Source organism: Pelophylax lessonae (assembly GCF_965119305.1).
Source record: "Pelophylax lessonae genome assembly, chromosome: 13".
Classification (NCBI taxonomy): Eukaryota; Metazoa; Chordata; class Amphibia; order Anura; family Ranidae; genus Pelophylax; species Pelophylax lessonae.
In genome coordinates, this window is record NC_138780.1 from 26,458,463 (window position 1) to 26,480,882 (window position 22,420).

Sequence of the window (22,420 nt, forward strand, 5' to 3'; positions counted from 1 at the left end):
CTTAACCACTTAAGCCCCGGAAGATTTTACCCCCTTCCTGACCAGGGCCTATTTTGCGATTCGGCACTGCATGACTTTAACGGACAATTGCGCGGTCGTGCGACGCTGTACCTAAACGAATTTGACGTCCTTTTTTTCCCACAAACAGAGCTTTCTTTTGGTGGTATTTGATCACCTGTGCGATTTTTTGATCATGCGCTATAAACAAAAAAAGAGCAACAATTTTGCAAAAATAACAATATTTTTCACATATTTTTTTTATATGAAATTCCCCAAAAAAAAATGTAAAAATCTAATTTTTTTAACATTTTAGGCCAATTTGTTTTCTGCTACATAGGTTTGGTAAAAAAAAAATCGCAAAAAGCGTATTTTGATTGGTTTATGCAAAAGTTTATCGCATTTACTAACAAAGGGAAAGATTTTTGTATTTTTTTTTTTTTTACCGCGTAATGGCGGCGATCTGCAATTTTTTTTTTTTGCGGGACTGCGACATTGCGGCGGACAGATCGGACCCTTGACTGACATTTTTGACACTTTTGGGGTTACCAGTGACACTTCTACAGTAATCAGTGCTATACATATGCACTCTTACTGTAAAAATGACACTGGCAGTGAAGGGGTTAACTTTTTTCTAGAGGGAGGGGTTATGTGTGTCCCTAGGGGCGTGCTTCTAACTGTGATTGGCTGTGGCTTGAGCTGTAGGAACAGTGATCAACGGTCCTTCATAGTAGAACCGTATGATCATTGTTTCTACACAGGGGAGAATGACAGGCGGCTTGTTTACATTAGTCGCCTGCCTTTCTCCATCTCCACTGACGATCGCCGAGTGACCGGCGGACATCGGGTCCGCCGGTCACACGCGGGGGGGGGGGGGGTCCGTGACCGCGCGGGAGCACGCCCGCTCCCCAGAGCCTCACAGGCTAGTGACAGTATATGTACTTGCGGCGGTCGGCAAGTGGTTAAAATCTGGCCTTGGGTTCCCTGAGGACCGGAGTTGAGAAACACAGGTCTAACACACCGAGTTTTTGTTTTATTACCATTTGATATCCAAGTATAGGTGCCTGGTTGTCATCTGTAATGCACATGATATTTGATTGAACAATTTCTAGGCTAAAATGTTGGCACATCCTTCCCCTGTTTATGGAATATACCTTGTATTTTCACACTTTGAAATAAAAATAGTTGAAAAAAAAAGAATCCATGTTGAATTGGAGTGAAGTTCCATTCTAAATACCCAGAAGAGATGCACGCTTCAAGCGCAATTCAGAGAGATGTACAACTTCCCGTTTTGTTTTTCAGCTATTGGAAAGCGCTCAGCCTCCGTGGTGTAAATATGTCTCTTTCTAAGAGGGAACTCGAAGATTTAAAGCCCTGGGTGGAGAAGACGGTGAAAGGGTTGCTGGGCGTCCCAGAGCCCACTTTGGTCACTGCAGCCCTGAACTGTGTTGGCAAAGGAATGGACAAAAAGAAAGCTGCTGGTAAGTCTTCCTTTATTGGTATACTTTTAGGGTCGGTTTACACCAGGCATGTGCAGCCTGTGGCCCGGGGGCCGCATGCGGCCCTCAACCGCAGGCAATGCGGCCCACTGACCCCTGCCAATTTTTTTTTTTTTTTTGCTGGGGGAGGAAGGAAGTTGGGTCAGGGGCATGCATTACTTATATACCTTAACTTATGTATATATTTTATATGCGGCCCGAGAAAATTTCTTTACACTCAATGTGGCCCAGAGAAGCCAAACGTTTGGACACCCATGGTTTACACCGAAATGCACATTTCCCACATGGCACTGGAATACACCGCCTCCTGCAGATGCACATTGGTGGCATTAATTCTTATGGCATCCCCACACCTCTTGCAAACGTTGGTGCATTTGAAGCCACCAAACCACATGGTACCGAAGTACCAGCCCATGGAAAATAAAACAACCACATGCGCTGGTCACAGCTTTTAACCACTTGCCGCCAAATCTTGTACATGGTTAAAAAAAAAAGGGGGGGTAGGGTAGTAAAGAGGCTTAACATATAACAAAGGAATGGGATAATGAATCAAAAATAAAATGGAATGAGAAAAAAAAATTATAAATATAAAGGTAACATATATAATTACATAATTTCATTGATAATGACAATTACATACCTGTATATTTAAATCATCAATGACTTTATTATATGTAATATCTCCATTAATGGTGTATTTATTGGTTTACTGGCTATTGGAATGTGCTGTTGCGGTATTCAATTATATATATATATATATATATATATATATATATATATATATATATATATATATATATATATGAAATGTCCTGTATCCATGTACATATATTAACTATATTTTTTATATATTCATGTATGTAATTGCTATTACCACAAAGTCCCAATACCCCCTCCCATGTACATTTAGGGACCCAATTAGTTATATATACATGCATGTATGTAATTGCCAATGTAATTATACATGTTACCTTTATATTTATTTTTATTTTTTTTCTCATTCCATTTTATTTTTGATTCATTATCCCATTCCCTTATTTGTTATATGTTAAGCCTTTTTACTCCCCCCCCCCCTTACTGTCTACAATAGGGATGGAGGTGCCTCTTTTACATGTACCTCATAAAGTCCCATTAATCTTGGTGTTGCTTATAAATGTTGTACATGAATGTGATTGACTTCAAGTGGTTATACTGGGATGATTTTTTTTTCTCTGGGGGAGATTGGCTTTTATGTAAAAGCCATCCTTGCGGCTAATTTGCTGCTGGATGGCTTTTACAGGTGACAGGAGGTCTGCCAGTCTCTCTGTGGGCTCTACCGTCCCACTGACGAGACCGGAATGAAGCCAGCAGTTCTGCCAGCTTATCATAGAGCTTGTCCAGGACCTGAAGGTCCTCAATGAGCTCTATGGTATTGGAAATCGGAAGCTACAATTGTTATTGTCGCCTCCAGTTTCCCCCAATGTAAACGGCAACATTTTTAAATTTTGAAAGCATCTGATCACACCACGATCGGAGACCTCTTGGGCAGAGGAGACCCCAGCTCTCTATGAAGAGTACCTGTCACAGGCCTATTGCTGTCATAAGGTATGTTTACATTCCTTGTGACAGCAGTAAAAGTGATCAAAAAATGTAAAGAAACAGTTAAAAAATTGTAAGCACCACCATGCTCGTGCGCATAGGCAACCGTACATGTTGGTCCCACACACATATGTAAACAGTGATGGCACCACATGTGAGGTATTGCCGAAAACGTCTGAGCGAGAGTAAAATTTCTAACACCAGACCTCCTTTGTAACTCTAAACTGGTAACCTGTAAAGGCTTTTAAGTTGTTTTCACACTTGGTGCGATTGCCTTGTCCAAACCCGAGTTCGATTGCTCCCCCCTCCCCCGATGGACTGTGTTCACATTTGATTTTTGTATCCGAACCGCGGTACACTTGTGTCATCAAGCTGCAGCCGATGCGTACTCATGTTGCTTTTGGCAACCGCTGTAAACGAGAAGGTGCCAAAATGGATAGAATTGCTTGCTTTGATACGATTGCGTTCTCATCAGAAGCGAACCGTACTGGAGTTCACATGAACCGTACCCCAGACCACCCTTTTTAAGTGGACTCAGGTACGGTTCGCAGGTGCGCACCCGAGTTCAAAGACAGTGTTCACATCATCAAAAAGAACCGAATTCTGACGTCAATCAAACCCGGGTGCGCACCAAAAGTGCTAGTGTGAAAACGCCCTTAAAGTGTTGCCTATGGAGATTTTTAAATACCCCAGTCTGTCGCCATTCCACCAGCATGTGCAATTTTTAAGGCATTAATAGGTATTTATTGACTTCTATATTTTACCAAAAAGATGTGTATTATGTTGTATTTGTGTGCATTAAAATTAATTGAAGTGTATTCCAAAAAATTTGCATTTGAAAAACCGCTGCGCAAATACCTTGTGACATAAAAAATTGCTAAACTCACCATTTTGCTCTCTAGGGCCTCTGCTAAAAATATATGTTTGGGGGGGGGGGGGGGGTTCTATGTCATTTTCTAGCAAACAAAAAAAAAAAATGCTGATTTTTACTTGTATGAGAGGAATGCCAGATTTAAACAAAGTGTCAAAAAAGGCCTGGTCTTCAAGTGGTAAGGGGGTGAACCAACCAGCCTTAAACCAGTTGCCGACCGCCCTATAGCAGTTTTAAGCTGGGTTCACCTATATGCAAATCAGATGCGTTTTTAATCACATCCAATTTGCATAACATGTGAATTTGACCGGCTTTCAATGGAGCTGGTTCACACATGTCCGGGGTGGTCGCGGTGCAATTTTGAAAAGGGTCCTGTGCGTTTTTGGGTCCAGTTCAGGTGTGAATTAAGGCAAAAATTTGCACCTGAACCAGTGAACAGAAACGCACAGGACTGCAAATCGCATCTGGGCATGTGTGAACCCAGCCTTACTGCTACAGGGTAAAAAGAAACAAAAAAGGGTGCACCGACCTAGCGCATTATCCTCAATAATATGGCTTTATTAGTACAACCTATAAAATGGCTACTCACAAACAAAGGTAGGAAATAATCATATCAAGCTCAATCGCTCCAGTGTCAGGAATAGTCCATGTGTTAGTCCATAGTCCTGTTAAGATGACGGCTGACGCGTTTCGAGGCTTAGCCTCTTCCTCAGAGCCACCATGGAGCGACACTGGGGCGATTGAGCTTGATATGATTATTTCCTACCTTTTGTTTGTGAGTAGCCATTTTATTTGTTGTACCAATAAAGCCATATTATTGAGGATAATGCGCTAGGTCGGTGCGCCCTTCTTTTTTGTTTCTTTTTGCCTGTAGTACTGTTGGACTACCCCAGTCCTTTTAGGGCAGCAAGACTCTAGCCATCCGAGACGCCATATGTGAGTCCTGTGGGAAGTGTGGTCGGGGAGCTTGGATTCTAAGCGCAGGAGAAAGGTGGTATCACCATATCGTTTTGGAGCAGTTACTGCTACAGGGTGGCTGTTCTGTGCAGAATCGCGTATATATGTTTAAGACACAAACTTCAGGGAATTTTTCTCTTTCCTTTCTTTTATGCTCAGTCAGGACTCTTGATTTCACTGGCTGTGTATATAAATTGATCAGCCATAACTTTATGACCACCCATCCAATGTTTATATCTGGCACCAAGCCGTCAGTAGCAGATCTTTTAAGTCCTGTCAGTTGGGATGTGGGGTCTCCATGGATTGGACTTTTTTTCCAGCACATCCAACAGATGTTTAACCTCCCTGGCGGTGTTCCCGAGTGTGGTTCGGGGTTCACTTTTAGTACCAAAAGTGGTAACCCCGAGCCACACTCGGGATTACCCCAGAATGTTACTCCCCTTCCCTGTGATCCCCCCGCCGTTCTCCCCGCAGTCCTCACACTCTTTCCCTGCTCTGTGCTCAGCCGATGCCAGCACCTGCCTTCCGGTTCCCTTCCCTGCGAGCGTTGCGATGCAAGGGGGTGGAACCGGCGGCGAATTCAAAAATGTAAATACACCAAATGACGTGATACAGTGTAATCCGTAAGAATCACAGCTTTGTATCATGGCATTTCACCACAGGATTTCACCTGGTGACTTTGGAGAACGACCATGGCGTCCAAAAAGTTTTCTTTTTGCGCAAAAGCGCTTTTAGACGAACTGGAAAACAGCAACAGCGAAACTGAGTTACTTGAAGAACTGAGCGATAGCGATTCGTGGAAAAATTTGTGGGAAAAATCGGGTACGGAAAGTGAAGACAGCGACAATTCTGATGTCTCTTTCTGGCACATAGCTTGTGGAATTTGGGAAGGATATCAAATGATTCTAAAGAATTTCCGACGGAGCGATGTGCCAGAAAGACATCAGAATCGTCGCTGTCCTCACTTTCCGTACCTGATGACAAATTTTCCCACGAATCGCTATCGCTCAGTTCTTCATGTAACTCCGTTTCGCTGTCGCTGTTTTCCAGTTCGTCTAATAGCGATTTTGCGCAAAAGGAACGCTTTTTGGACGCCATGGTCGTTCTCTATTTTCCAGGCACAAAGAACTGGAAAAGCACAGGCAGGGCACTGGAAAAGTCCCCAGGTGAAATCCTGTGGTGAAATGGCATGATACAGTGTAATCTGTTAGGATCACAGCTTTGTATCGTCTCATTTGGTGTATTTACATCTTTGAAATTGGTTCCACCCCCCTGCATCGCAACGCTCGCAGGGAAGGGAACCGTAAGACAGGTGCCGGCATCGGCCGAGCACACAGAGGGAGGATGGCTGGAGGACGGCGGGGGATCGCAGGGAAGGGAACCGGAAGACAGGTGCCGGCATCGGCCGAGCACACAGCGGGAGGACGGCGGGGGATCGCAGGGAAGGGAGCTGGAAGACAGGTGCCGGCATCGGCCAAGCACGCAGCGGGGGATCGCAGGAAAGGGAACCGGAAGACAGGTGCCAGCATCGGCCGAGCACACAGCGGGAGGACGGCGGGGGATCGCAGGGAAGGGAGCTGGAAGACAGGTGCTGGCATCGGCCGAGCACACAGAGGGAGGATGGCTGGAGGACGGCGGGGGATCGCAGGGAAGGGAGCTGGAAGACAGGTGCCGGCATCGGCCAAGCACGCAGCGGGGGATCGCAGGAAAGGGAACCGGAAGACAGGTGCCAGCATCGGCCGAGCACACAGCGGGAGGACGGCGGGGGATCGCAGGGAAGGGAGCTGGAAGACAGGTGCTGGCATCGGCCGAGCACACAGAGGGAGGATGGCTGGAGGACGGCGGGGGATCGCAGGGAAGGGAGCTGGAAGACAGGTGCCGGCATCGGCCAAGCACGCAGCGGGGGATCGCAGGAAAGGGAACCGGAAGACAGGTGCCAGCATCGGCCGAGCACACAGCGGGAGGACGGCGGGGGATCGCAGGGAAGGGAGCTGGAAGACAGGTGCTGGCATCGGCCGAGCACACAGCGGGAGGATGGCTGGAGGACGGTGGGGGATCACAGGGAAGGGAACCGGAAGACAGGTGCCGGCATCGGCCGGGCACGCATCGGGAGGACGGCGGGGGATCGCAGGGAAGGGAACCAGAGGACCGGTGCTGGCATCAGCCGGGCACGCAGCAGGGGGACAGCGGGAGGACGGCGGGGGATCGCAGGGAAGGGAACCAGAAGACAGGTGCTGGTCGAGCATACAGCGGGGGATCGCAGGGGAAGGTGAGTTTTTTTTTTAATATTTAAAACAGATTTCCATGCAAAACAATGTACTGCTTTTAGCACAGAAATCCGGACATAATCGGACTGCCAGGGAGGTTAAATGGTTTGAGATCTGGAGAATTTGGAGCCCAAATCAACACCTTAAACTTATTGTGTTCCTCAAACCATTTCTGAACCATTTCTGCAGTGTGGCAGAGCGCATTATCCTGCCGAAAGAGGCCACTGCCATCAGTATACTGTTTCCATGAAGGGGTGTACTTGGCCAGCAGCAATGTTTAGGTAGGTGGTATGTGTCGAGTAACATCTACATGAATGGCAGCATCCAAGGATTTCCCAGCAGAAAATTGCCCCTAGCATCACACTGCCTCCGCCGGCTTTCCTTCTTCCTTTAATGCATCCTGGTGCCATGTGTTTCCCAGGTAAGCAATGCACAAGCTCCCAGCCATCCACATGATGTGAAAGGAAATGTTATTTGTCAGACCAGGCGACCTTCTTCTATTGCTCTGTGGTCTATTTCTAATGCTTGCGTGCCCATTGTAGAAGCTTTCGGCTGTGAACATGCATTAGCATGGACACCCTGACCAGTCCGCAGCTACACCGCCCCAAACACAACAAACCGCTAGGTCGATTTTTGCTCCTTTCAACACATCAACTTCAGGGACAACATGTTTACTTGCTGACTAATTTATCCCACCCACTTTCAGATGCCATTGTATTGAGATAAATGTTATTCATTCAACGTTTCAGTGGTCCTAAAGTTATGGCTGATTGGCAATTTTTTTTAGTTTATCGACTCGCTAGGTAGTGAAGCAAGGGTGGGGACAATGGTGTCTCATTGTTTTAAGAAGCAGCTTCTAATATTGCCATTCTCCTCTAGACCATCTGAGGCAGTTCCTTGAAGATTCCACCATGCGTTTTGTTGACAAGCTGTATGATGCTGTCCGAGAAAGCCGAGGATCTTCCAGGCATTCAAAATCGAGCAGCGATCGAAGCAGAAAGCGAGAAATGAAGGTATGGGCTTTACTGGGATCGCATTATTTACTAAGAGCTGATGTTTGAGTTCATTGAAGCAACGCTGTTACAAATATTCTTCAGGTGCTGCCACACCTAGAGGATGGGCTGTTCTGGCAAAGTTTTGGCATTTCCTGGGCATGTTAAAACTTGCTGGCCCCCATTTGCCTCCTGCTTGTTCCATTTGGTTAGTAATGCAGCCATCATATGGATGGACAAAGATAAATATCTGGAAGGCGTCAAACTGTTAGGACTTTTCCTTTAAAATAGCCCAAATTTTGGCTGTGTTATTGGTGCTTGGAGGCTACTGCAGGTATAAGGCCTCTATGTGCCTGCTGTTTATACCTGACAGCAATGGGTTTTTTTTGGGGGGGTGGGAGGGTTGACCTAAATGTCCGAGGCTCCATTCACACCTGAGCGTATCAATTTTAGGCTTTTTTATTAGGCGATTTTATATTTTTTTTTGGGGGGGGGGGGTTTCAGGTGTTTTTTGCAGGTGTTTGAAGGCAGCCATTGACCTCTAACAAAAAACACTTGTAATCTGCCAACAAAGAAGCTCATGTACTTTTGAGCTTCAGGCGACAAAACGCTCATATGTGAACAAGGCCCATTGAAATAAATGGGATTTTGCTTGTCGGGCGTTTTGAGGCGAGCGTTTTACAAGCTGAAAAACGCTTGGGTGTGAACAGGGTCTGAATGCTAATCCTTCAAAGATTATAAAATGAAAGGCATAAACACTTGCTTTTGTGTAATTCTGGATCCCTAGGATATACGGTATCTCACAAAAGTGAGTACACCCATCATATTTTTGTAAATATTTTATTATAACTTTTCATGTGACAACAACTGAAGAAATGACACTTTGCTACAATGTAAAGTAGTGAGTGTACAGCTTGTATAACAGTGTAAATTTGCTGTCCCCTCAAAATAACTCAACACACAGCCATTAATGTCTAAACTGCTGGCAGCAAAAGTGAGTACACCCCCTAAGTGAAAATTTCCAAATTGGGCCCAAAGTGTCAATATTTTGCGTGGACACCATTATTTTCCAGCACTGCCTTAGCCCCTCTTAGATATGGAGTTCACCAGAGCTTCACAGGTGGCCACTGGAGTCTTCTTCCACTCCTCCATGACGACATCACGGAGCTGGTGGATGTTAGAGACCTTCCGTTTGAGGATGCCCCACAGATGCTCAATAGGGTTTAGGTCTGGAAACATGCTTGGCCAGTCCATCACCTTTACCCTCAGCTTCTTTAGCAAGGCAGTGGTCGTCTTAGAGGTGTGTTTGGGGTTGGTATGTTGGAATACTGCCCTGAGGCCCGGTCTCCAAAGGAACGGGATCATGCTCTGCTTCAGTATGTCACAGTATAAGTTGGCATTCAGGGTTCCCTCAATGAACTGTAGCTCCCTAGTGCCGGCAGCACTCATGCAGTCCCAGACCATGACACTCCCACCACCATGCTTGAATGTAGGCAATTAGCCATTTTCCCTCCCCGGTGTCATTTGACTCGTTAGTGTTGCAAGGTCTCAGGTGTGAATGGGGAGCAGGTGTGTTAAATTTGGTGTTATCGCTCTCACCCTCTCATACTGGTCACTGGAAGTTCAACATGGCACCCCATGGCAAAGAACTCTCTGGAGATCTGAAAAAAAGAAATTTTGCTCTACAAAAAAATGGCCTAGGCTATAAGAAGATTGTCAACTGAAACTGAGCTGCAGCACGGAGGCCAGGACTATACAGTGGTTTAACAGGACAGGTTCCACTCAGAACAGGCCTCGCCATGGTCGACCAATGAAGTCGAATGCACGTGCTCAGCGTCCTATCCAGAGGTTGTCTTTGGGAAATAGACGTATGAGTGCTGTCAGCATTGCTGCAGAGGTTGAAGGGGTGAGGGATCAGCCTGTCAGTGCTCAGACCATACGCCGCACACTGCATCAAATTAGTCTGCCTTGCTGTCATCCCAGAAGGAAGCCTCTTCTAAAGATGATGCACAAGAAAACCCGCAAACAGTTTGCTGAAGACAAGCAGACTAAGGACATGGATTACTGGAACCATGTCCTGTGGTCTGATGAGACCAAGATAAACTTATTTGGTTCAGATGGTGTCAGGTGTGTGGGGGGGCAACCAGGTGAAGAGTATCAAGACAAGCGTGTCTTCCCTACAGTCAAGCATGATGGTGGGAGTGTCATGGTCTGGGGCTGCATGAGTGCTGCCGGCGCTGGGGAGCTACAGTTCATTGAGGGAACCATGAATGCCAACATGTACTGTGACATACCGGATTCCAAGTCTCTAGTACCACAGGCTTTGTGCAGACCGGAAGCGGAAGCTTTGCAGAGAGAGAGCCGTGCGCTGTGCTGTGTGTGTACGGACGAGCGGCGTGCGGCGATGGAGCCGTGCGCTGTGCTGAACCGGGTGCGGAGCTGTGTGTGTGCGAGGCGGAAGAGGAGCTGCGGGAGACCAAAGCGGGAGGACCGAGCAGCGGCGGCGGTCGGCCAGAAGGAGGGAGCGACAGCAGCAGGGACGTAGTAGGATACCGGGCGCGGGTGCAGTGGACCCCAGGGACCGGGGCAGAGAGCGGTGGTGGCGGCGGCGGACGGACACGCACGTATCGTGAGGAGAGAGTTCCCGGGAGGAGGAGGAGAAGAGGAGGAGGGGACCGTCCCCAGTGTGTGAGGCAGCTGCAAGCAAGGCAGGGAAGAGAGAGCCGTGTGAACCAATAACAGCGGCGACGACAAGGACCTGACAGGACCTGACTGGGGACGTAAGGTAACAACTGATCAGCTGGTGGGGTGACTAAAAGCACAACACTACTATCACCGCGACTGACCGTGCTCTGCGACCGACTGACCGTGCTCTGCGACCGACTGACCGTGCTCTGCGACCGGTGAGTATCTTTGCGTCTGAGGTATCTTTGCGACTGGTGAGTATCTTTGCGTCTGAGGTATCTTTGCGACTGGTAAGTGAGTGTTGTGCAACTGAGTGTCAAGTGAGTGAAGCGGAGTACTAGAGGGTGAGAAGGTAGAGTTAGGAAGCCAGGAAATAGCCACATAGGATAGACTTAAATTACTGAATCCCCATTAGATTAGATAGTAGGTACAATGCCCAGCGGGTGTGGAGATGCCACTCGGTGTACATCTTGTTGTAATATGTATGCGTTCCTCAGACATGTGATCGAGGGCGAATACATATGCGCAAAATGTAAGCACGTTGTTTCCCTGGAAGCTCAGGTCCTGAATCTAGGGAAGCAGCTGGCAACACTGAGACGAATGTCCATACCGGAGGAGAGCCAGGATTGTACCAGTCAGGTGCAGGCAGGGGTCTGCACAGAGGTGGGCGGAGTATTGGAGGTGCAGGCATCAGAGCAGTTTAGAGGGGTGACAGTTAGGAGGGGTAGAAGGGAACAAGTCAAGGAGGCTGATCCTGGGCTGGAGCACCCCAATAGATACGCCCCGTTGTGTGATGTTGGGGAAACCAGTCAGGGACCAGCATTGCTGGAGCAGAGTGACGCCCCTAGCTGCCAGGGGAAGAACTCCTCCAGTAAGGCCGGGAGAAAGGGAAAGGAAAGACAGGTGCTGGTGGTAGGGGACTCAATTATTAGAAGGACAGACAGTGTAATCTGTGACAAAGACCGTGTGCCGAACAGTCTGTTGTTTGCCGGGCGCTCGGGTTCGGCACATCGCGGATCGGATGGACAGATTATTGGATGGGGCTGGGGAAGACCCAGCTGTCATGGTACACGTGGGTACCAATGACATAGGCAGAGGAAGACGGAGAGTCCTAAATGATTTCAGGGACTTAGGCGCTAAGTTGAGGACTAGGACCTCCAAGGTAGTATTTTCCGAAATACTACCTGTACCCCGAGCCACACCAGAGAGGCAGCGGGAGATTAGGGAAGTTAACGAGTGGCTGAGGAGCTGGTGTAGTAAGGAGGGTTTCGGGTTCCTGGAGAACTGGGCTGACTTCTCAGTCGGTCACCGGCTCTTTGGTAGGGACGGATTGCACCTAAATGGGGTGGGTGCAGCCGTACTGGGTGCAAGGATGGCCAAAAAGTTAGAGGGGCTTTTAAACTAGGGAATGGGGGGGAGGGTACAGATGTAGAATTAGACAGTGGAAAGCAAGTTTCAGAGGGCAGAAATGGGGGCATTAGCGGTAGGGTGTTCGGAGCTCCTAAACCCAGGGTGGGTATGGGGAAAAATCAAGAGAGCAGCCTAAAAACATCAAATGAGGATAAATGTAACCGATCAAAATTAAGAGGTTTGTATACCAATGCCAGAAGCCTGGCCAACAAGATGGGAGAGCTGGAGCTGCTGATGTTTGAGGAGGACTTAGATTTTGTGGGGATAACTGAGACTTGGTTTGACAGCTCTCATGATTGGATGGCGACCATTCAGGGGTATTCCCTTTATCGCAGAGATAGAGAAGGTAAAAAAGGGGGAGGGGTATGTCTGTATATTAAGAACAGCATACAGGTAAATATGAGGGATGATATTAATAATGGAGCTATGGATGAGGCAGAATCCCTATGGGTAGAGCTTCAAAGGGATGGCACGGCGGGGAAGGTAATATTGGGCGTATGCTATAGGCCCCCCAACCAGAGGGAGGAGGGTGAGGCGGACCTCCTTTTACAGATAGGATTGGCAGCAAGGATGGGAAATGTCATTATAATGGGGGACTTTAATTATCCAGATATAGACTGGGCAGAAGGAACCACGCATTCAGCCAAGGCTCGACAGTTCCTAAATGTTTTGCAGGACAATTTTATGGGTCAGATGGTGAATGCACCGACAAGAAACAATGCGGTACTTGACCTACTGATTACCAACGATACAGACCTGATCACGGATATAGAAATACGGGACAACTTAGGAAACAGTGACCATAGGTCAATAAGTTTCAGTATTAATTACAGTAATAGGAAGCATAGGGGTAATATAAGAACACTGAATTTCAAAAGAGCCAATTTCCCTAAACTGCGCTCGCTGCTAGAAAATATCAAATGGGATAGAACCCTGGGAACAAAGAACACGGAGGAAAAATGGGAGCGCTTCAAGAGCATACTAAACAGGGGGATTGGCCAGTGCATTCCAAAGGGAAATAAATTTAAAAGAGCAAAAATAAACCCTGGATGGCTAAACTCCAACATAAAAATGTATATTAGTGCTAAAGAAAAGGCCTTCAAAAAATACAAGACTGAGGTGTCAGTGGCAGCATTTAAGCATTACAAGGAGTGTAATAAGAAATGTAAAGACGAAATCAGGGCGGCTAAAATAGAACACGAGAGACATATAGCGGAGGAGAGTAAAAAGAACCCCAAGAAGTTCTTTAAGTATATAAACAGTAAGAAAGCGAGGCCAGAACACATTGGCCCCATAAAAGATGATAAAGGAAATATGGCCACTGAGGACAAAGAAAAGGCGGAAGTATTAAATAATTTCTTCTCTTCAGTCTTCACAAATGAATCGGGGGGCTACACGAACCCAGCTTGTAAGGCCGAACTAAATAATACACCTCAGGAAGTGCCGCCATGGCTAACAGAGGATAGACTTAGAGCTAAACTAGAGAAACGTAACATAAATAAATCCCCGGGACCGGATGGCTTGCACCCGAGGGTTCTTAATGAGCTCAGCCAGGTGATTGCCAGACCATTATTCTTGATCTTTAAGGATAGTTTACAGACGGGTATGGTGCCAGCTGATTGGAAAAAAGCCAACGTGGTACCAATATTTAAGAAGGGGCCGAGATATATCCCGGGTAACTATAGGCCGGTCAGCCTAACATCTGTAGTCTGCAAAATTTTGGAGGGGATGTTAAGGGACCACATACAAGACTTTAGTAATGAAAACGGTATTATAAGTAGTAATCGGCATGGATTTATGAAAAATCGTTCATGCCAAACCAATCTATTAACCTTCTACGATGAAGTGAGCAGCCACCTAGATAAAGGTAAGCCTGTGGATGTGGTGTATCTGGACTTTGCAAAGGCCTTTGACACCGTTCCCCACAAACGATTACTGTACAAACTAAGGAAGGTAGGTATGGATCATAAGGTGAGTACCTGGATAGAGAACTGGCTCCAGGAGAGAGTACAGAGGGTGGTGATTAATGGGGAGTACTCGGACTGGGCGGGTGTGGAAAGTGGGGTCCCCCAGGGTTCTGTCCTGGGACCAATCCTGTTTAATTTGTTCATAAATGATCTAGAGGAGGGGATATCTAGTACAATCTCAGTATTTGCAGATGATACTAAACTAAGCATGCCAATATCTTCTATGCAGGATGTGGAAACCTTGCAAGCAGACCTGAACAAAATACCGGGGTGGGCAACTACATGGCAGATGAGGTTTAATGTTGATGAATGTAAAGTAATGCACTTGGGGGCCAGAAACCAGAAAGCAAGCTACTCACTAGGGGGGGAACCTCTGGGTGAGTCTAGGATGGAAAAGGATTTGGGGGTACTGGTAGACAACAAGCTTGGCAGTGGCATGCAATGCCAAGCCACCGCAAGCAAAGCCAACAGAATCCTGGGATGTATAAAAAAGGGGATTCACTCCAGAAATAAAGAGATTATTCTCCCACTCTACAAGACTCTGGTACGGCCACATCTGGAGTATGCTGTCCAGTTCTGGGCACCGGTCCTCAGAAAGGATGTGCTGGAACTGGAGAAAGTCCAGAGAAGGGCAACAAAAATAATTAGGGGAATGAGAGGGCATATGATATCAATGTACAAATACTGTACTGGTGATCCTAGCATAAGGAACAAACTATTCAGAGAAAGGAGATACAATAAGACACGTGGCCACTCACTAAAACTAGAGGAAAGGCGGTTTAACCTTAAAGTGCGTAAGGGGTTCTTCACTGTAAGAACGGTAAGGATGTGGAATTCTCTTACACAAGCAGTTGTATCAGCAGGGAGCATTGATAGTTTCAAAAAACTATTAGATGGACACCTTAAAGACCACAACATACAGGGGTATACAATGTACGGTTAAAAGCAAACACACACACACACATCATAGGTTGAACTGGATGGACTGATGTCTTTTTTCAACCTCACTAACTATGTATACTGAAGCACAGCATGATCCCCTCCCTTCAGAGACTGGGACGCAGGGCAGTATTCCAACATAACGACCCCAAACACACCTCCAAGACGACCACTGCCTTGCTAAAGAAGTTGAGGGTAAAGGTGATGGACTGGCCAAGCATGTCTCCAGATCTAAACCCTATTGAGCGTCTGTGGGGCATCCTCAAATGGAATGTGGAGGAGCGCAAGGTCTCTAACATCCACCACCTCCCTGATGTAATCATGGAGGAGTGTAAGAGGACTCCAGGAGCAACCTGTGAAGCTCTGGTGAACTCCATGCCAAAGAGGGTTAGGGCAGTGCTGGAAAATAATGGTGGCCACGCAAAATATTGACACTTTGGGCCCAATTTGGACATTTTCACTTAGGGGTGTACTCACTTTTGTTGCCAGTGGTTTATACATTAATGGCTGTGTGTTGAGTTATTTTGAAGGGACAGCAAATTTACACTGTTATACAAGCTGTACACTCACTACTTTACATTGTAGCAAAGTGTCATTTCTTCAGTGTTGTCACATGAAAAGATATAATAAAATATTTACAGAAATTTGAGGGGTGTACTCACTTTTGTGAGCTAATGTATAAGCACTGTTATTCTTCAGTGTACTGTCACACTGAATCTGAAACCTGTGATTTGCCACATTCTAGAGATATTCATTTCTGTGTAAAACCCAGAACAATGCAAAAAACATAGGACTTTAAAAGTTTGTTGGATTCCCGCTAAAAACATGAAAAAAAAGTATGTTATAAAATCAATAGTTTTATTCCATAAAAATAGGATAAATGTTTCCAGTATTAAAAAAAAATATATATATATATATATATATATATATAATATATATATATATATTTTGTGTGTGTATACAGATATAGTTTTTTTTTTTTTTAAAGTGTGTATATATAATATACACATAGCCTCATTAAATTGATTGTTGTAATCATTTAACCTAATCCTCCAAAAAATATTTAGACATAGAATATCCAACATGTATATATTGGTACCAAATGTAACCCTTTTCTCAATTTTGTCCAGGAGAGTGTTGGTGGATTGCATGCAAAGCTAGTCCCAACGTGTTTTGCCCTCAGTGTTTCCTCAGGGGAACCATGGAAGTTATGTTCTATTAATCCACATTACTGAGGTTCAGGCCAATCCGAAACACTCGCCAAACCACTTAAAAATTGAATGTCTATCCATAGATGGTGAGCAACCCTCGCCAGCATAAACCAGTCAGTGACTGACTTATATTTTTTTATTAAGTAAATTGCTTTTTTTATTACGTTTTTGTTTTTTTTTTTTTTTTTTCCCCAGTTCAAAAAATAAATACGGTTTCCCCCCTCACTCATCACTCTTCCAATTGTCCCTGAAACTTGTGTAACATTGTCACATATTAAGCATTATAAAAAAAATTTACCTAGTGGAAAATACAGGTCGGGGGCCATTACAGGTCGGGGGCCATACATTTGCCTAAAGTAATACGATTTTGCCATGTCATGTCATCACACTTCGGAGTGTAACAACTATGTAAAGCCTCACCTATAATTCCAGAGTCTCAATAAAGTTTCTTGAATAATCAGATCAATAAGCATGTGTGTGTTTAACTGTTTTGGTAGTTAATCTCCGGCTAAAAGGGACTTTGGGTATATTTTTACACTTCTTTCAACTTGGAAAGTCTGTCTAGAATCAGTTAAGTGGATGCTAAGTCCAGAGTCCCCAACCAGTTCTCCCATAGTGTTTGAACAACCCCTATATTGATAAACCAATTTCTCTCATAGCATTAGAGTTTTAACGAACTCCACGTCTCATGAGAAAAAAGGGTGGAGGAGAACCAATTTTGTGCTATTAACTTACAGGCGACAAACAAACATCAGAGAATACTTGTAAACTTGTGCAGAGTATAATTCTTCTAATTTAGTAACCCTAAAATGCACATTTTTGGGCCTGCAGATAGTGGTAAAGATGGTGTTAATAGTGTCAAGAATCAGTCGCCAGTATCTGAATAGTTTTGGGCATTTCCATTGCATATGAAGCAGCATAATCAGCTCTGCCTCATACCTAGGACATGGAGGCCCTTCTATTCCACTGTTTATGTGGGGGGGGGGGGGTTCAATAAAGCTTGCAAACAGCTTGCTGTGGGGTCACCCGAGCAGAGCCGCTGTTTTGCTTGTCTATTCAGACAGAGATTTGGCTCGGCCCCGCCCTGCCCCCTCTCTTTTTTCTCATTGGCTCACTGTCTGTGATGTCTCAGCTAATGAGGAGGGAGAGTAAACAATAACATGAAGACTGTCAGCGCAATTAACTGTGCAAAAAACATTTTTTTAAGTGATAAATATAATAAATGTGAATATATATAATGAGTGATAATCAAAAAAGTGATATATAGAATAAATGTGAATAATCCAATTAAACTATCTGTATCCGGCTGCTAACGCCAACTGTGTTTCCACTCCACAATAAGGTACAATATATAAACCAAAAAGTGCTGCGCCAGACAATACATATAATCAAAAAAGTGATTTAAATGATCCAAGTGAAATACATCAAGTGATCTACTCAGTATAAATTGTGTGAAAGTATAATATTAAAGTCCTAGTGATCACAAGTGTATCCAATAATATACACCTCTGTGAACGTGCTCCTAGATCCACCACCAAGAAAATATAGCCTCACCTCACTCTCTGACCCAAGAATCACCAAGGGTCAGATACAGCAGTCCCCTCAGGGGTTAATGGATTGGTTCATCTAGCACATTAGAGAGAACGGCACATATTCCAGGACCAGGCTTCGCTAATTCTCAAGGCAAACCCCAGGCATAGAAGAGATAAAAGCAAGAATAATCGAATGCTCTCTGTTTAATAGTATAGATGATTATTAAGCCAAGGCTCGACAAACCCCAGGCGCCAGGTCGCATTAACAACTAGAATTAGCGACCTGGCGCCTGGGGTGCACTGCAGGAGGTGTCCTGTCCCTCTTGCTTGGGCTGTGAGGAGATAACGGAATGCCTCAATCCTGGACAAGGAAGGGTAGAAAAGGGGTCACACAATGCCCGGTATAGAAGGCAAGGAGGATCGCCTTCTGTGGCCGCTCCGATCACCCACCACTCATCACGAGTGCCGACCGGGAAGGGGACCCGGACGTGACATCAGACTCTGGGGGAAGGAGGACCAAAACGAGGCTTAAACCGCTATAGAGTCGCTGGTGGTGAGCGACGTGCGGTGACCCAATGCAGGGGAGCATGTGGAGTGCCTGCTTCTCGTATGGTTGTCCTGACAACTTTTCAATGTTCTATTTACTACATTGACATCATTCATGACTATTATTGCTGCAGTAATCATCATCGGTGGGTTCATATAGCGCTTATATGTGGTTAACCCTTGTGTGACTGATATTCTGAACATCCCTTCTGGTGTGTTTTGTTCCCACATAGCTGCTACTTGACTCCCAGGTGTTGAGACAATTATGGAGAGGGTGCTGGTCCTGTCATAATAGTGCCGGATTGATTTGTGCTTTTTTAGTGCTCCCTAATCAGGCTACGTCCATATTGGACAAGGGATATAAAGCTGGCGGGGGCGGGTGGTGGGTGTTAACAATAGTGTATTCACAATTAACAGGAAAAAACAGAATTAGATGCAGAGGGCCGGGATGGACCATCATTTTGAGTACAAGTCATTCAAAACAGTAGCATATATAATGGGATGTTTAACCACTTAAGCCCCGGAAGATTTTACCCCCTTCCTGACCAGGGTTTTTTTTTTTTTTTTTTTTTAAACTGCGTGACTTTGACGGACAATTGCGCGGTCGTGCGACGCTGTACCTAAACGAATTTCACGTCCTTTTTTTTTTCCCACAAACAGAGCTTTCTTTTGGTGGTATTTGATCACCTGTGCGATTTTTTTTTTTTTTTTTTTTTTTTTTTTTTTTTTTTTTTTTTTTTTTTTTTTTTTTTTTATCATGCGCTATAAACAAAAAAAAGCGTAATTTCTGCAAAAATAACAATATTTTTCACTTTTTTTATATGAAATTCCCCCAAAAAAAATGTAAAAATCAAAATTTTTTAACATTTTCGGCCAAATTGTTTTACGCTACATATGTTTGGTAAACAAAAATCGCAAAAAGCGTATTTTGATTGGTTTGCGCAAAAGTTATCGCGTTTACTAACAAAGGGAAAGATTTTTGTCATTTTTGGTGTTTTTTTGTTTTTTTTTTTTAACGAGTAATGGCGGCGATCTGCGATTTTTTTTTTTTTTTTTTTTTTTTTTTTTTTTTTTTTTTTTTTTTTTTTTTTTTTTTTTTTTTTTTGCGGTACTGCGACATTGCGGCGGACAGATCGGACCCTTGACTGACATTTTTGACACTTTTGGGGGTACCAGTGACATTACTGCAGTAATCAGTGCTATAAATATGCACTGTTACTGCAAAAATGACACTGGCAGGAAAGGGGTTAACTGTATTGGACAGGGAGGGGTTAAGTGTGTCCTAGGGGCGTGATTCTAACTGTAGGGGGACAGGTCTCCTAGTGTAAAAACAGAGATCAACGGTTCTACATAGTAGAACCGTCTGATCTTCATTTTTACACAGGGGAGAATTACAGGCGGCTTGTTTACATAAGCCGCTCTGTCTTTCTCCCGCTGTACCGGCAATCGTAGTGTGACCGGCGGACATCAGGTCCGCCGGTCACACGCCCGCACTCCTTTGTGAACGAGCCGAGGCGCGCGCACACTCGCCTGCTATTGGCTCTAAAAGGAGTGACAGGCGAGCGACGTAGATCTACGTCACTCTGCCTGGCCGGGGCTGACTGCCGCAGTAAATATACTGTGAGCAGTCGGCAACCGGTTAAAATGAATAGTAAAAGAACTAATATGGCATACGTGCAGTCCCGAGGCATCGAAAGATCCAGAGTTCCCAGGGTTCCTGAGCAGTGCTCGGGGATTCGCAGGGGCCACAACAGTAGATGTTTTCCAAATTACCTGTGGGACCGTATTAAAGCTGACCGCAATTGCCTGCGGGCCAGACTTTGGACTTTCCTGCTTTAAATGATCAAGATTTTAGGTTTCCTAAAGGTGCCATGTGTCATTTAGAATGGATTGATTGGCGCCTGAACTCTATATTGCTTACCTAACGTTGAGGGACAAAACAAGTAATTCGTTGTAAGAATTTTCTGGATTCACATACCTGTTTTCCTATTTCAGGAAGTGTTTGGAGAAGATGACTCCAGGGATTCCTCTCATTCGAAGAGGAAACGGACGCCACGTTTTGAGGAAGTGGAAGATCCAGATTTGATCCCATGTCCCACAACTGAGAGCCCCGGTATGCTGACCAAGATGCAGGTAAGCTAGTTAGTGTGTGTAGAACCCATGGTGGACATTTTATAAATTGTTAGTAGGCAATTGTCAATTAATTAAAAAACTCAATACTGAATTCCGGCAATTTGGAAAACGGGGGAGATCCGTTTTATTTTCATGCGCATGGAGATAAGTACACAGTTCAGACAGAGCAGTCTGTCTATGCCTAAAATCCAGTAAAACAATAGAACTTGGACTTTTTATAGTAATGAATATGTATGAAGCATAGGCGTGTTCTGGGCTGTAATCGAGGTGTGACAGTATATTTTCATCCAATCAACGTGCACTGCTGCTTATGGTAAATTAACAGTTAATTAGGCGTTCACACCACGTGACTGGCCCAAATGTGAGGCTAATTGCAATCGCACTGGTAAGAACCGTTTTGGTCATGTCCCGCTGTATTCGGCATGTGGAAGTCTTCTCCTGTTATCTTCCAAGGTCTTCCTTCTGCAGAAACAAGAAACACAAACTCCCCTTTCATGCAGGCGAGGGGCAGTGTAAGCCTCAAACAAGAAAATTCACTTGAAATAGGTTAATCATAAAGCATCACTCTAACTACTGCGATTTACATAAAGTATTACTTCTATCTACATTTATAGGTTCACATATACATTACTTATGCTACATTTAATGAAAGATTCCTGACTCAGCCCATTCCTCCAACAGCAATCTAGGGATGCACCGAAAATTAACCGATCCTCTGGCCGATCCGGTGTTGCTGAGTCCCGGCTCAGCCGTCCCTTACTTGCACGGAGCCGCCGATCCACGGGCCAATACGGTTTTGCTGAGTCCCCGGCTCAGCCCCATCCCTTACTTGGTGTAGTAGTATGGGATGGGAGCGGCTACTTCCTGTATAGGTCCGGCTCACAGGCGGAGTGGCCCTCGCACCTCTCCTGCAGATGTGGCACCCCCCTTGTCTCTGCCTCCACCTTGTCTCAGTAGTCGGCAGCAGAGGACAGAACTCCTTTGCCAGATCCTGTGCTTCTCTGTGCTGCTGCAGAAAGGCTTGTCTTTACCGCCCCCCCCCCCTCCCTTCCCAGCAGTCAGAGAGGAGGGCAGAACTCCTCCTACAGAGCCTGCACCTCTCTGTGCAGCCACAACACCACCTTGTCTCTGCGCCCCCCGTCTCCACATTCAGCAGACTCTATAAGCAGACTCCAGCCCTCCTCTGGTCCTTTCTTCTTCCCAGATCCACCCGCATCTTCTTCCTGGCAGTAGCACCAGGTAAGGGGCTGCATTGTGATGTAAGGAAGGGTGGGTGACTCTTGACTTATGATGGTGGGGAGGCTCTTGACATCTCATGTAAGGGGGGCGTGGGGTGCTCTGAACATCTAACCTTACAGATATAACCGGCCCTTTGAGGGCGAGCATAATACTGATGCGGCCCGCAATTAACTTGAGTTTGACACCCCTGGTTTATATCTTCAAAATTTGTCTTTTCTTCCTTTTTACAGCCCAGAGAAATGAACTGGTTTTGGAAAGGGGGGGGGGGGAGGGGGGTGGGGGGAAACATGCTGGTATTGAGGTTGTTGAATAATTCAAAAATGCCCTAGATTTATAAAAATGTAAGACCTTTACTTTTTAAGTTATTTGCTTAAGTAACTTTCCATAAAGTTATCCTGCTTGTTTTGTAGATTAAACAGATGATGGAAGTGGCAACCCGACAAATTGAAGAGAGGAAGAAACAGCTGAGCTTCGTCAGTCCTCCAGCAGTGGTATGATTGGGATATATATTTTGTTTTCGCCGTCACGGTCATGGCTTAGCTTTATATGAAAATGCTACAAAGTATAGTACTTACAAATGGCTCATTAAGCATTTCT

General features: G+C 45.3%; 1 protein-coding gene across 1 annotated transcript in view; it reads left to right on the forward strand.

Annotated features, from left to right (window-relative positions):
* The first annotated feature begins 1,313 nt into the window (after positions 1-1,313).
* Positions 1,314-22,420, forward strand: part of PRPF3 (pre-mRNA processing factor 3) — a 72,066-nt gene continuing 50,959 nt past the window's right edge. Inside the window, exons 1-4 of the mRNA XM_082275914.1 lie at positions 1,314-1,478; positions 8,049-8,182; positions 20,447-20,584; positions 22,234-22,314. Coding sequence (XP_082132040.1) covers positions 1,334-1,478; positions 8,049-8,182; positions 20,447-20,584; positions 22,234-22,314 — 498 coding nt within the window. The 5' untranslated portion in view covers positions 1,314-1,333. The remainder of the gene's footprint in view (positions 1,479-8,048; positions 8,183-20,446; positions 20,585-22,233; positions 22,315-22,420) is intronic.